Source organism: Lithobates pipiens, unplaced genomic scaffold, assembly GCF_037356315.1.
Source record: "Lithobates pipiens isolate NorthernLeopardFrog02 unplaced genomic scaffold, aLitPip1_a1.2 Scaffold_1, whole genome shotgun sequence".
NCBI classification, from domain to species: Eukaryota; Metazoa; Chordata; class Amphibia; order Anura; family Ranidae; genus Lithobates; species Lithobates pipiens.
This window is the reverse complement of record NW_027507685.1, coordinates 116428536-116443361: the sequence shown is the minus strand read 5'-3', so window position 1 is coordinate 116443361 and position 14826 is coordinate 116428536. Positions and strand designations below refer to the sequence as shown.

General features: G+C 59.4%; 1 protein-coding gene across 1 annotated transcript in view; it reads right to left on the bottom strand.

Annotated features, from left to right (window-relative positions):
* Positions 1 to 7813, bottom strand: part of TAF1 (TATA-box binding protein associated factor 1) — an 87604-nt gene extending 79791 nt beyond the window's left edge. Inside the window, 4 exon segments of the mRNA XM_077474397.1 lie at positions 679 to 798; positions 4132 to 4248; positions 5000 to 5117; positions 7463 to 7813. Of these exon segments, the coding sequence (XP_077330523.1) occupies positions 679 to 798; positions 4132 to 4248; positions 5000 to 5117; positions 7463 to 7570 (463 nt within the window). The 5' untranslated portion in view covers positions 7571 to 7813.
* Positions 7814 to 14826: the final 7013 nt, after the last annotated feature.

The following is a 14826-nucleotide window of genomic DNA, read 5'->3' as shown; positions in this document are numbered from 1 at the left end:
AGTTTTGCATTGAAAAAGGTCATTGACCCTTTCCAAATACGCAGCAGCTGAAAAAAGCATAGATGTGAACATTAATTAACTGTAGTGCATTTCTGCAAAAAGCACCAAAAAACACATGGGTGGGAACCAGGCCTAAGACATTTAGTAACAAAAATTAGCCCTTCATAGTACAAAAAGAGCACATAATCGCTACTGTAAGGGGTTCGTTTTTTACTGTGCAATAGTGAAAGTAATATTTACAGTAGCGATTTGCACTTTTTGTACTATAAAGGGCTAATTTTAGGTTTTTTTAATCCCATTATGTTACTGGCCGATTAATCGATTATGAAAATAGTAATCGATTAATTTCATAATCGATTAGAGTTTTGCTGTTTTCAGTCTATTGAAGGACAGGTAAGTACTGCAGTTTTGCTGTTTTCAGACTATTGAAGGACAGGTAAGGACTGCAGTCTATTGAAGGACAGGTAAGCACTGCAGTCTATTGAAGGACAGGTAAGTACTGCAGAGTTTTGCTGTTTGCAGACTACTGAAGGATAGGTAAGTACTGCACAGTTTTCCTCTGTTTTCAGTCTATTGAAGGACAGGTAAGTACTGCAGTCTATTGAAGGACAGGTAAGTAGCTTGCATGTTTTCAGTCTGTAGTGAAATGTATGGCCCGGCTTTCTCCCGCTCACTTACCTGTGGATGGCGGTCCTTTGTCTTCATCCTTCTTGCTGGATACGGGTGGAGGAGGGGGAGGTGGCATGAGCTTGGAATCGATGTCTTCACAATCCGCATCGTAATCGTCGTCATCGTCATCTACAATCACAGAGAGCGGGAGATACAAATCATACAGAGTGACAGAAATGAATCCAATAATAACCGTGTACACGTGAGGTTACATGACTTACGGGGGCAGGGCCGCTTCCTTCTCTTGTTCAGGGCCGCTATAAGAAATCACAGCCCCCCCCCCTACAGTCTACCTGATGTAGACCCCACCCCTGGGCCCACACCTGACCCCTGACCCCCACCTGAAAAAAAATGCAGCTTTGACCTCAAGTGATATCAATCCTCCCTGGTGATACTTTGGGCAGTGACAGTTCCTCTATATAGAGAGATATGGGGATTATTAGACCCCTGGTCCCTCCAAGGAAACTCATCACTTTGATTGGCTGCTTGCCTGGTTGGTAAATGCCTGCCAGGTAAATGCAGAACCGAAACTGGAAGTGTTGAAATTCTCATAGCTTCCAGCTTCAGTTGTCACAGAGGGGAGAGAAACAGATGTTCCTCCTCCTGCTTTGTGGGCCACCAACCCGACCCGGTGGAAGGGGAGAGCTGAGGCAAACAGGGGCAGGTGGTGGCTGAACCTAACAGCAGGGGGTCATTCTACCTGCACAAAAAGAATCAGGGCCACGGCACACATCAGCAGGGCCACGGCACCCATATAGCTTCAGGGCCACGGCACGCATATAGCATCAGGGCCACGGCACGCATATAGCATCAGGGCCACGGCACGCATATAGCATCAGGGCCACGGCACGCATATAGAATCAGGACCACGGCATATATTATCTCCCCTCTGCTGGAGGAGTGGTTGGGATGCATGTTTTTACCACCAACCCCCCCCCCCTCCCCCACACAAAAGTGTAAGGGTCCAGTAGTGGCTGGTGCTGAAGTATTTGAGGACGGCCTCCCTTCAGGACCACACATTACGGCGGAGCTCCCCCTGCCTGTCCAGTCTCTCCTCCCCCGCTCTCTGATCCATCCTCCGTGTACACAGTACTTGCCCATCTTCTTGCCCCCCCCCCCCCCCCCCCGTCCTTCCAGCAGGGGGTCATTCTACCTGCACAAAAAGAATCAGGGCCACGGCATGCATACAGCATCAGGGCCACGGCATGCATACAGCATCAGGGCCACGGCACGCATACAGCATCAGGGCCACGGCACGCATACAGCATCAGGGCCACGGCACGCATATAGCATCAGGGCCACGGCACGCATACAGCATCAGGGCCGCGGCACGCATACAGCATCAGGGCCACGGCACGCATATAGCATCAGAACCACGGCACGCATATAGCATCAGAACCACGGCACGCATATAGCATCAGAACCACGGCATTTATTCTCTCCCCTCTGCTGGAGGAGTGATTGGGATGCATGATGTTTTTACCACCAGTCCCCCCCCCCCCCCAAACAAAAGTGTAAGGGTCCAGTAGTGGCTGGTGCTGAAGTATTTGGGGGCGGCCCCCCTTCAGGACCACACATTATGGAGGAGCTCCCGTGGCCCGTCTGTAAAGCAGGCTGTTACTCCAGTCTCTCCTCCCCCACTCTCTGATCCGTCCTCCATGTACACAGTACTTGCCCATCTTCCTGCCCACCCCCCACCCCGCTGAGTGAGTCACATGTTACACACCCCGCCCTCCCTCTGTATGTTCTGCTGACAGAGGTGGGCAAACGAGGGGTTAAGTCAAGTGGAAGGCCAGAGGCGCTCCCCCTCCCTGCCCCAACACTCCATCACCACTCCCTACTCCCTGATCCTTCACTGGCTCGGGTGACCGGTTAGCTTTGCAGAAGGTGGCATCTCTCTGAATGGTCAATGCCAATTTGCTGCCATTGCAGGGTGGGAGGTCTTGGGATGCAGAGCACTGCGCCCCCCCCCCCTCCGAGGACAATGTAAAACTGGCCAATTGGGGCCACGGCGTGTGGTCACGTGCCTGGGAGGAGGGGGGGTGACGCACCTGGTAGAAGAAACCTAATGGTCTGCCGCCCCTCACAGTGTGCAGCCACATAGATAGATAGTGCCCACCACTGTAAGGGCCCATTCACATGGGGCGCAGGCATGCATCTCCTGTGTAGAGACTTTTACCAGGCCGGCATCCCATTTATATCTATTGGGACATGCAAAACATATTGGGTCACAGAGTCTGTGTCCATGCAGCCACGTGTCCCAATAGAAATAAAAGGGACTACGGCATGCTGGAAAAAGTCTCTAATTGTCTGCTCCCCATGTGATTGGGTCCTAAATGAGGCCCAAGGATGCATTCCCTGTCTTTCACCATCATTCACCTGGAGACGGTGTCCTGTCAGAAAACCGCTACCCATCAGAAAATGCAAATTAAGTGACGTTCCGTTGTGGCCATCTTGGTACACCATGTACGCATCCAAAAGTAAGAATACAGTCAGAAGGCGGGAACGGACAGCTTGTTACACCCACCAGAGTCTTGCATTTCACCCTTGTATTTTTTACCAGTAAACTCCACTTATATAGTGGCATGCAGCATTTGGAAATCCATGACACGGTTTTCAAGTTGGATTTTAAAAGCATCGACGAGCCTGCTGATTGCACAGATTTTCTAATCTGACAGAACACCGCTGATTTTAAAATTCAACATCAAAACAGTTTGACGGATTTCCAAATCCTGTATGTCACTACACAAGCCGAGTTTACTGGTAAAAATAAAAAAGTGTGAAATTTAAGACTTGGGTGGGTGTATAAAGATGTCCGCTTGCCACCTTCTGACTGTAGGCTTAGTGTGGACGAGTACGGGGTGTACCAAGATGGCCGCACCAGAACATCACTTTGGTTGCATTTTCTGATGAGTAGCGGCCTTCTGATAGAACACCGGAACGTTATTGTCATTGTCCCCAGTCACTGATCACACATGAGCCTGTCCCCAGTCACTGATCATACATGAGCCTGTCCCCAGTCACTGATCATACATGAGCCTGTCCCCAGTCACTGATCATACATGAGCCTGTCCCCAGTCACTGATCATACATGAGCCTGTCCCCAGTCACTGATCATACATGAGCCTGTCCCCAGTCACTGATCATACATGAGCCTGTCCCCAGTCACTGATCATACATGAGCCTGTCCCCAGTCACTGATCATACACGAGCTTGTCTCCAGTCACTGATCATACACGAGCCTGTCCCCAGTCACTGATCATACATGAGCCTGTCCCCAGTCACTGATCATACATGAGCTTGTCTCCAGTCACTGATCATACATGAGCTTGTCTCCAGTCACTGATCATACACGAGCTTGTCTCCAGTCACTGATCATACATGACAGCCAGGCGATTAGCATTTTCAGAGGGAGGAGTCAGCACTTGCTGCCATGTTTGTGCAGCAATGGTGACGACTTACCTGTTCTCCGGGAGAGGCTGAGGCTTCCCATGGCCTGTCTGTACCTGCGGGACTCATCTTCAGCCACCTCAGTGATGTCCGAGTAATCAATGGCGTCATCTGTGCTCTTCACCCACCCTACAAGACAAAGACCATCACTGCACATCCCACACCCATCTCCGCCCACCTACCCGTCATCCCACACCCATCCCCACCCACCTACCCGTCATACATCCCACACCCATCTCCGCCCACCTACTCATCATACATCCCATAACCCATTTCCGCCCACCTACCCGTCATCCCACACCCATCTCCACCCACCTACCCGTCATCCCACGCCTATCTCCGCCCACCTAACCATAATACATCTCACACCCATCTCCGCCCACCTACCAGCCATACATCCCACACCCATCTCCGCCCACATACCCGTCATCCCACACCCATCTCCGCCCACCTACCCGTCATCCCACACCCATCTCCACCCACCTACCCGTCATCCCACACCCATCTCCACCCACCTACCCGTCATCCCACACCCATCTCCGCCTACCTACCAGTCATACATCCCACACCCATCTCCGCCTGCCTACCCGTCATACATCCCACACCCATCTCCGCCAACCTACCCGTCATACATCCCACCCCCATCTCCGCCAACCTACCCGTCATACATCCCACACCCATCTCCGCCAACCTACCCGTCATACATCCCACACCCATATCCGCCAACCTACCCGTCATACATCCCACACCCATCTCCGCCCACCTACCCGTCATACATCCCACACCCATCTCCGCCCACCTACCCATCATACATCCCACATCTATCTTCACCTGGTCACCCGTGACACATACATACAGAGGGGGAGGGGGTCTTCCTTACCATCATCGTCTAGGCTGACCCCGTCTGTCTCCGCAGTGTCATCTACACTGGAGGTGATCTCTGTGATCAGACTGCCCAGACCCAGTGCCCCCAACCCCGCCAGGTGCTTCTTTGACTCCTGAGAGAGGAAAGAACATGGAGGTGATTACAAGGGAGATACATACTACATACCTACCTACTGTGTACACACCTACCTACTGTACATCTATAGCACACATATACATCCTAGAGTGACCTTGGGGCTAAAGGTAGAAGGTGCATTCTATGCAGGAAGGTAAAAAAAATTGTGTGCAGCACACCCCCTGCCCCCTCAGACTTACCTGAGCCCCATCTGGATCCAGCGATGTGCCTAAGAGCAGCGGCTCTTCCAGGTCCCTGTCTCCTCATTGGCTCACGCAGCAGCGGGAGCCATGTATGTATTAATAGACAATGTCCATTCACAGGAGTGTGGTTTAGGAGAGAGCCTGATCGAGTGCCCCCAGACCAAGAGGGTTGTTATTGGGGGTCCTCGGTGGGGGACCTAAGAAGAGGAGGATCCCACCCACTCTGTGCGAAACCATTACACAAAAAAGGTAAGTATAACATTCATTTAATTTTCTTCTTAAAAATAAATAAATGATTAGAATCACCTTACAGTGGTAGGAAAGGCTTGACCCCCCCCCCCTCCTACCTACCCTGTGTAAGAAGAGATCTGTGTACTTACCTTATTAGCCAAGTCTGGTCATGTGATCCCGCAGCTCTGTGACAGGGCACCCGGAGCGATGACGTCACACATAGGCTCCCATGGCCCAGTCATTGTTGGCGTACCCCTGAGCTGCAGCTGCGGGATCACATGACCAGACCGGAGAGAATGAAATAGAGAAGTACACAGATTTTTTTTTATACAGGGTAGGTAGGGGGAGGGGGGATATTTGCAAGAATAGTTTTCCTACAATGTTGAAGTGTATCCTCCAATCATCTCCTTATATCCCTCTGTGATGACCCCACACATCTGGGACATGGAGTCACTGCTGTGTCACACCTTTCGCAGAGCCCGCCCAATGAGGGGAGGAGTTTCAGGAGGGGGAGTCAGTACAGGGACCATATGATTTGTAGTGGTTGGAAATGGAGGAGAAGCTACAAAGCATGCTGGGAATGCAGGAAGTTGTGGAAAGAGGTGCCCAGCAGACAGGCAGCGCTCACACCATGGCAGGAGATCTTCCCGGCAATCTTCTATTGGATGGTCAGAGATGAGTGTTGTTTGTATTGTTATTACAATGCTGATGGTATGGGATGGAAGTGTGTGCCGGGAATACCGGTGTGTGATTGGTTGTGTCACCGACTCCGAGAGATCCCAGAGCTGATCAGTACTGGGGTAAGGGTGAGGCATATTATAATGAATGGGGTGTACTGGTATCAGCTGTACTGATCTAAGATCAGACTTCACATTCTAATATTACACACAGTACGTGAAAAAAGTAAGTACACCCCCTCAGTCACATTTGTGTAAATCTTTTCTTTATCTTTTCATGTGACAACACTGAAGAAATGACACTTGTCTACAATGTAAAGTAGTGAGTGTACAGCTTGTATAACAGTGTAAATTTGCTGTCCCTTCAAAATATCTGAGCACACAGAAATTAACGTCTAAACCGCTGGCAACAAAAGTCAGTACACACCTAAGTGAAAATCTCCAAATTGGGCCCCAATTAGCCATTTTCCCTCCCGGTGTCATGTGACTCTTTAGTGTTACAAGGTCTCAGGTGTGAATGTCTCCAGACCTAAACCCTATTGATCATCTGTGGGGCATCCTCAAACGGAAGGTGGAGGAGTGCAAGGTCTCCAACATCCACCAGCTCTGTGATGTCATCATGGAGGAGGGGAAGAGGACTCCAGTGACAACCTGTGAAGCTCTGGTGACCTCCATGCCCAAGAGGGTTAAGGCAGCACTGGAAAATAATGGCGGCCACACAAAATATTGATACTTTGGCCCTAATTTGGAGATTTTAACTTAGGGGGTGTAGATACGGAGTACACTATGTTTGTGGGGGGATGTTCAGATCTGGTGCAGCTCTGCATGGGAGCCAATAATAAAACCTGGAAGCTGATTGGTTACCATGCAGATCTGCACTCTCCAGTGTTACTAAATCCCCCCCCCCAATTTATGTGATGGGGGAGGGGGATATATAGAGAGATTATATACAGATATGATGATGTCACACATCACATTCCCTCCATCTCCGGATACATTGTATGCTATTCTATATGGAGATAGAAGATTTCTTTACAGATCTCGTTGTCACCAATACACCACATATCACAATACAGAGTGCAGCACTGGGAGTGAGACCACCTTACAATCTATGGCCCCCTCCCCCCCAGAAAAGAAAACATCCGGGAGGAAGAAATATGAATAGACCCCCTGATCTCTCTCCTGGGGGGGAGAGAGCAGTGTGGGGGAAGTGGGGTACCGGAAGCTCTCACCTTGTCCAGCACACAGTCATCCTCCAGCTGTCCGTCCTCATTAATATTACCGAACAGGAATCCGGCCAGAGGGAACGGCCTCTCATCATCACTCTCCGAGTCCGACATCGCCGACCAGCCGACACCGGAACCACCGAGCGGGGGAACCGCAACTCGGCTGCACGGACACACTTCCGCTTCCGGGAGACCAGGGACCGTCTGACAATATACACCGGGAGGGAGAAACGAAGAGAACTACACAGAGAGAGAGAGAGGGGCCCCTGGAGAGAGGAGGAGGGGAGATGGAGAGGGGTTCCTGGAGAGGAGGGGAGATGGAGAGGGGTTCCTGGAGAGGAGGGGAGGGTAGACGGAGAGGGTCCCCTGGAGGGGTAGACGGAGAGGGGCCCCTGGAGAGAGGAGGAGGGTAGACGGAGAGGGTCCCCTGGAGAGAGGAGGAGGGTAGACGGAGAGGGGCCCCTGGAGGGGTAGACGGAGAGGGGCCCCTGGGGAGGGGGAGAGGGGCCCCTGGAGAGAGGGGGAGGGGCCCCTGGAGAGAGGGGGAGAGGGGCCCCCGGAGAGAGGGGGAGATGGAGAGGGGCCCCTGGAGAGAGGGAGAGGGGTCCCTGGAGAGAGGGGGAGGGGCCCCTGGAGAGAGGGGGAGAGGGGCCCCCGGAGAGAGGGGGAGATGGAGAGGGGCCCCTGGAGAGAGGGAGAGGGGTCCCTGGAGAGATGGGGAGGGGAGAGATTGAGAGGGGTCCCTGGAGAGATGGGGAGGGGAGAGATTGAGAGGGGTCCCTGGAGAGATGGGGAGGGGAGAGATTTAGAGGGGTCCCTGGAGAGATGGGGAGGGGAGAGATTGAGAGGGGCCCCTGGAGAGATGGGGAGGGGCCCCTGGAGAGATGGGGAGGGGAGAGATGGAGAGGGGCCATTGGAGAGATGGAGAGGGGCCATTGGAGAGATGGAGAGGGGCCATTGGAGAGATGGGGAGGGGAGAGATGGAGAGGGGCCCCTGGAGAGATGGAGAGATGGAGAGGGGCCCCTGGAGAGATGGAGAGGGGAGAGATGGAGAGGGGCCCCTGGAGAGATGGAGAGGGGAGAGATGGAGAGGGGCCCCTGGAGAGATGGAGAGGGGAGAGATGGAGAGGGGCCCCTGGAGAGATGGAGAGGGGCCCCTGGAGAGAGGGAGAGGGGCCCCTGGAGAGAGGGAGAGGGGCCCCTGGAGAGAGGGAGAGGGGCCCTGGAGAGAGGGAGAGATGGAGAGGGGCCCCTGGAGAGATGGAGAGGGGCCCCTGGAGAGAGATGGAGAGGGGCCCCTGGAGAGAGATGGAGAGGGGCCCCTGGAGAGAGATGGAGAGGGGCCCCTGGAGAGAGATGGAGAGGGGCCCCTGGAGAGAGGGGGAGGGGAGAGATGGAGAGGGGCCCCTGGAGAAAGGGGGAGGGGAGAGATGGAGAGGGGCCCCTGGAGAGAGGGGGAGGGGAGAGATGGAGAGGGGCCCCTGGAGAGAGGGGGAGGGGAGAGAGGGGGAGGGGAGAGAGGGGGAGGGGCCCCTGGAGAGAGGGGGAGGGGAGAGAGGGGGAGGGGAGAGATGGAGAGGGGCCCCTGGAGAGATGGAGAGGGGCCCCTGGAGAGAGGGGGAGGGGCCCCTGGAGAGAGGGGGAGGGGAGAGATAGAGAGGGGCCCCTGGAGAGAGGGAGAGGGGTCCCTGGAGAGATGGGGAGGGGAGAGAGGGAGAGGGGTCCCTGGAGAGATGGGGAGGGGAGAGAGGGAGAGGGGTCCCTGGAGAGATGGGGAGGGGAGAGATTGAGAGGGGTCCCTGGAGAGATGGGGAGGGGAGGGATTGAGAGGGGTCCCTGGAGAGATTGAGAGGGGTCCCTGGAGAGATTGAGAGGGGCCCCTGGAGAGATTGAGAGGGGCCCCTGGAGAGATGGGGAGGGGAGAGATTGAGAGGGGTCCCTGGAGAGATTGAGAGGGGTCCCTGGAGAGATTGAGAGGGGTCCCTGGAGAGATTGAGAGGGGCCCCTGGAGAGATGGGGAGGGGAGAGATGGGGAGGGGCCCCTGGAGAGATGGGGAGGGGAGAGATGGAGAGGGGCCATTGGAGAGATGGAGAGGGGCCATTGGAGAGATGGGGAGGGGAGAGATGGAGAGGGGAGAGATGGAGAGGGGCCCCTGGAGAGATGGAGAGGGGAGAGATGGAGAGGGGCCCCTGGAGAGATGGAGAGGGGAGAGATGGAGAGGGGCCCCTGGAGAGATGGAGAGGGGCCCCTGGAGAGATGGAGAGGGGCCCCTGGAGAGAGGGAGAGGGGCCCCTGGAGAGATGGGGAGGGGAGAGATGGAGAGGGGCCATTGGAGAGATGGAGAGGGGCCATTGGAGAGATGGGGAGGGGAGAGATGGAGAGGGGCCCCTGGAGAGATGGAGAGGGGCCCCTGGAGAGATGGAGAGGGGCCCCTGGAGAGATGGAGAGGGGCCCCTGGAGAGATGGAGAGGGGCCCCTGGTGAGATGGAGAGGGGCCCCTGGTGAGATAGAGAGGGGAGAGATGGAGAGGGGCCCCTGGAGAGAGGGAGAGGGGCCCCTGGAGAGAGGGAGAGGGGCCCCTGGAGAGAGGGAAAGATGGAGAGGGGCCCCTGGAGAGATGGAGAGGGGCCCCTGGAGAGAGGGAGAGGGGCCCCTGGAGAGATGGAGAGGGGCCCCTGGAGAGAGGGAGAGGGGCCCCTGGAGAGAGGGAGAGGGGCCCCTGGAGAGAGGGAGAGGGGCCCCTGGAGAGATGGAGAGGGGCCCCTGGAGAGATGGAGAGGGGCCCCTGGAGAGAGGGAGAGGGGCCCCTGGAGAGGGGGAGAGGGGCCCCTGGAGAGAGGGAGAGGGGCCCCTGGAGAGAGGGAGAGGGGCCCCTGGAGAGAGGGAGAGATGGAGAGGGGCCCCTGGAGAGAGGGAGAGATGGAGAGGGGCCCCTGGAGAGAGGGAGAGGGGCCCCTGGAGAGAGGGAGAGGGGCCCCTGGAGAGAGGGAGAGGGGCCCCTGGAGAGAGGGGGAGGGGAGAGATGGAGAGGGGCCCCTGGAGAGAGGGGGAGGGGAGAGATGGAGAGGGGCCATTGGAGAGAGGGGGAGGGGAGAGATGGAGAGAGGGGGAGGGGAGAGATGGAGAGGGGCCATTGGGGAGGGGAGAGAGGGGGAGGGGCCCCTGGAGAGAGGGGGAGGGGAGAGATAGAGAGGGGCCCCTGGAGAGATGGAGAGGGGTCCCTGGAGAGATGGAGAGGGGCCCCTGGAGAGAGGGGGAGGGGCCCCGGAGAGAGGGGGAGGGGAGAGATAGAGAGGGGCCCCTGGAGAGATGGAGAGGGGCCCCGGAGAGAGGGGGAGGGGAGAGATGGAGAGGGGCCCCGGAGAGAGGGGGAGGGGAGAGATAGAGAGGGGCCCCTGGAGAGAGGGGGAGGGGAGAGATGGGGAGGGGCCCCTGGAGAGAGGGGGAGGGGCCCCGGAGAGAGGGGGAGGGGCCCCGGAGAGAGGGGGAGGGGAGAGATAGAGAGGGGCCCCTGGAGAGATGGAGAGGGGCCCCGGAGAGAGGGGGGGGGGAGAGATAGAGAGGGGCCCCTGGAGAGAGGGGGAGGGGAGAGATGGGGAGGGGCCCCTGGAGAGATGGGGAGGGGCCCCTGGAGAGAGGGGGAGGGGAGAGATGGGGAGGGGCCCCTGGAGAGAGGGGGAGGGGAGAGATGGGGAGGGGCCCCTGGAGAGAGGGGGAGGGGAGAGATGGGGAGGGGCCCCTGGAGAGAGGGGGAGGGGAGAGATGGGGAGGGGCCCCTGGAGAGAGGGGGAGGGGAGAGATGGAGAGGGGCCCCTGGAGAGAGGGGGAGGGGAGAGATGGAGAGGGGCCCCTGGAGAGAGGGGGAGGGGAGAGATGGGGAGGGGCCCCTGGAGAGAGGGGGAGGGGAGAGATGGGGAGGGGCCCCTGGAGAGAGGGGGAGGGGAGAGATGGGGAGGGGCCCCTGGAGAGAGGGGGAGGGAGAGATGGAGAGGGGCCCCTGGAGAGAGGGGGAGGGGAGAGATGGAGAGGGGCCCCTGGAGAGAGGGGGAGGGGAGAGATGGAGAGGGGCCCCTGGAGAGAGGGAGAGGGGCCCCTGGAGAGAGGGAGAGATGGAGAGGGGCCCCTGGAGAGAGGGAGAGGGGCCCCTGGAGAGAGGGAGAGATGGAGAGGGGCCCCTGGAGAGATGGAGAGGGGCCCCTGGAGAGAGGGAGAGGGGCCCCTGGAGAGAGGGAGAGGGGCCCCTGGAGAGAGGGAGAGGGGCCCCTGGAGAGAGGGAGAGGGGCCCCTGGAGAGAGGGAGAGATGGAGAGGGGCCCCTGGAGAGAGGGAGAGATGGAGAGGGGCCCCTGGAGAGAGGGAGAGGGGCCCTGGAGAGAGGGAGAGATGGAGAGGGGCCCCTGGAGAGAGGGAGAGGGGCCCCTGGAGAGAGGGAGAGGGGCCCCTGGAGAGATGGAGAGGGGCCCCTGGAGAGAGGGAGAGGGGCCCCTGGAGAGAGGGAGATGGGGAGAGGGGCCCCTAGGGAGAGGGGCCCCTGGAGAGAGGGAGAGATGGAGAGGGGCCCCTGGAGAGAGATGGAGAGGGGCCCCTGGAGAGAGATGGAGAGGAGCCCCTGGAGAGAGGGGGAGGGGAGAGATGGAGAGGGGCCCCTGGAGAGAGGGGGAGGGGAGAGATGGAGAGGGGCCCCTGGAGAGAGGGGGAGGGGAGAGATGGAGAGGGGCCATTGGAGAGATGGGGAGGGGAGAGAGGGGGAGGGGCCCCTGGAGAGAGGGGGAGGGGCCCCGGAGAGAGGGGGAGGGGAGAGATAGAGAGGGGCCCCTGGAGAGAGGGAGAGGGGTCCCTGGAGAGATGGGGAGGGGAGAGATTGAGAGGGGTCCCTGGAGAGATGGGGAGGGGAGAGATTGAGAGGGGTCCCTGGAGAGATGGGGAGGGGAGAGATTGAGAGGGGTCCCTGGAGAGATGGGGAGGGGAGAGATTGAGAGGGGTCCCTGGAGAGATGGGAGGGGAGAGATTGAGAGGGGTCCCTGGAGAGATTGAGAGGGGTCCCTGGAGAGATTGAGAGGGGTCCCTGGAGAGATGGGGAGGGGAGAGATGGGGAGGGGCCCCTGGAGAGATGGGGAGGGGAGAGATGGAGAGGGGCCCCTGGAGAGAGGGGGAGGGGAGAGATGGGGAGGGGAGAGATGGAGAGGGGCCCCTGGAGAGAGGGGGAGGGGAGAGATGGAGAGGGGCCCCTGGAGAGAGGGGGAGGGGAGAGATGGGGAGGGGCCCCTGGAGAGAGGGAGAGGGGCCCCTGGAGAGAGGGAGAGGGGCCCCTGGAGAGAGGGAGAGATGGAGAGGGGCCCCTGGAGAGAGGGAGAGATGGAGAGGGGCCCCTGGAGAGAGGGAGAGGGGCCCTGGAGAGAGGGAGAGATGGAGAGGGGCCCCTGGAGAGATGGAGAGGGGCCCCTGGAGAGAGGGAGAGGGGCCCCTGGAGAGAGGGAGAGGGGCCCCTGGAGAGAGGGAGAGGGGCCCCTGGAGAGAGGGAGAGGGGCCCCTGGAGAGAGGGAGAGGGGCCCCTGGAGAGAGGGAGAGGGGCCCCTGGAGAGAGGGAGATGGGGAGAGGGGCCCCTGGAGAGAGGGAGAGGGGCCCCTGGAGAGAGGGAGAGATGGAGAGGGGCCCCTGGAGAGAGATGGAGAGGGGCCCCTGGAGAGAGATGGAGAGGAGCCCCTGGAGAGAGGGGGAGGGGAGAGATGGAGAGGGGCCCCTGGAGAGAGGGGGAGGGGAGAGATGGAGAGGGGCCCCTGGAGAGAGGGGGAGGGGAGAGATGGAGAGGGGCCATTGGAGAGATGGGGAGGGGAGAGAGGGGGAGGGGCCCTGGAGAGAGGGGGAGGGGCCCCGGAGAGAGGGGGAGGGGAGAGATAGAGAGGGGCCCCTGGAGAGAGGGAGAGAGGGGTCCCTGGAGAGATGGGGAGGGGAGAGATTGAGAGGGGTCCCTGGAGAGATGGGGAGGGGAGAGATTGAGAGGGGTCCCTGGAGAGATGGGGGAGGGGAGAGATTGAGAGGGGTCCCTGGAGAGATGGGGAGGGGAGAGATTGAGAGGGGTCCCTGGAGAGATTGAGAGGGGTCCCTGGAGAGATTGAGAGGGGTCCCTGGAGAGATGGGGAGGGGAGAGATGGGGAGGGGCCCCTGGAGAGATGGGGAGGGGAGAGATGGGAGAGGGGCCCCTGGAGAGAGGGGGAGGGGAGAGATGGAGAGGGGCCCCTGGAGAGAGGGGGAGGGGAGAGATGGGGAGGGGCCCCTGGAGAGAGGGGGAGGGGAGAGATGGGGAGGGGCCCCTGGAGAGAGGGGGAGGGGAGAGATGGGGAGGGGCCCCTGGAGAGAGGGGGAGGGAGAGATGGGGAGGGGCCCCTGGAGAGAGGGGGAGGGGAGAGATGGGGAGGGGCCCCTGGAGAGAGGGGGAGGGGAGAGATGGGGAGGGCCCCTGGAGAGAGGGGGAGGGGAGAGATGGGGAGGGGCCCCTGGAGAGAGGGGGAGGGGAGAGATGGAGAGGGGCCCCTGGAGAGAGGGGGAGGGGAGAGATGGGGAGGGCCCCCTGGAGAGAGGGGGAGGGGAGAGATGGGGAGGGCCCCTGGAGAGAGGGGGAGGGGAGAGATGGAGGAGGGGCCCCTGGAGAGAGGGGGAGGGGAGAAATGGAGAGGGGCCCCTGGAGAGAGGGGAGGGGCCCCTGAGAGAGGGGAGGGGCCCCTGGAGAGAGGGGAGGGCCTGGAAGGGAGAGATGGAGAGGGGCCCCTGGAGAGAGGAGGTGGAGCCCTGGAGAGGGGAGAGATGGAGAGGGGCCCCTGGAGAGAGGGGGAGGGGCTGGAGAGATGGAGAGGGGCCCCTGGAGAGAGGGAGAGGGGGGGGGCCCCTGGAGAGAGGGAGAGATGGAGAGGGGCCCCTGGAGAGAGGGAGAGGGGCCCCTGGAGAGAGGGAGAGATGGAGAGGGGCCCCTGGAGAGAGGGAGAGGGGCCCCTGGAGAGAGGGATGGAGAGGGGCCCCTGGAGAGATGGAGAGGGGCCCCTGGAGAGAGGGAGAGATGGAGAGGGGCCCCTGGAGAGAGTGGAGAGGGGCCCTGGAGAGAGGGAGAGATGGGAGAGGGCCCCTGGAGAGATGGAGAGGGGCCCCTGGAGAGAGGGAGAGGGGCCCCCTGGAGAGAGGGAGAGATGGAGAGGGGCCCCTGGAGAGAGGGAGAGGGGCCCCTGGAGAGAGGGAGATGGGGAGAGGGGCCCCCTGGAGAGAGGGAGAGGGGCCCCTGGAGAGAGGGAGAGATGGAGGGCCAGAGATGGAGAGGAGGCCCCTGGAGAGAGGGGGGAGGGAAGAGATGGAGAGGGGCCCCTGGAGAGAGGGGGAGGGG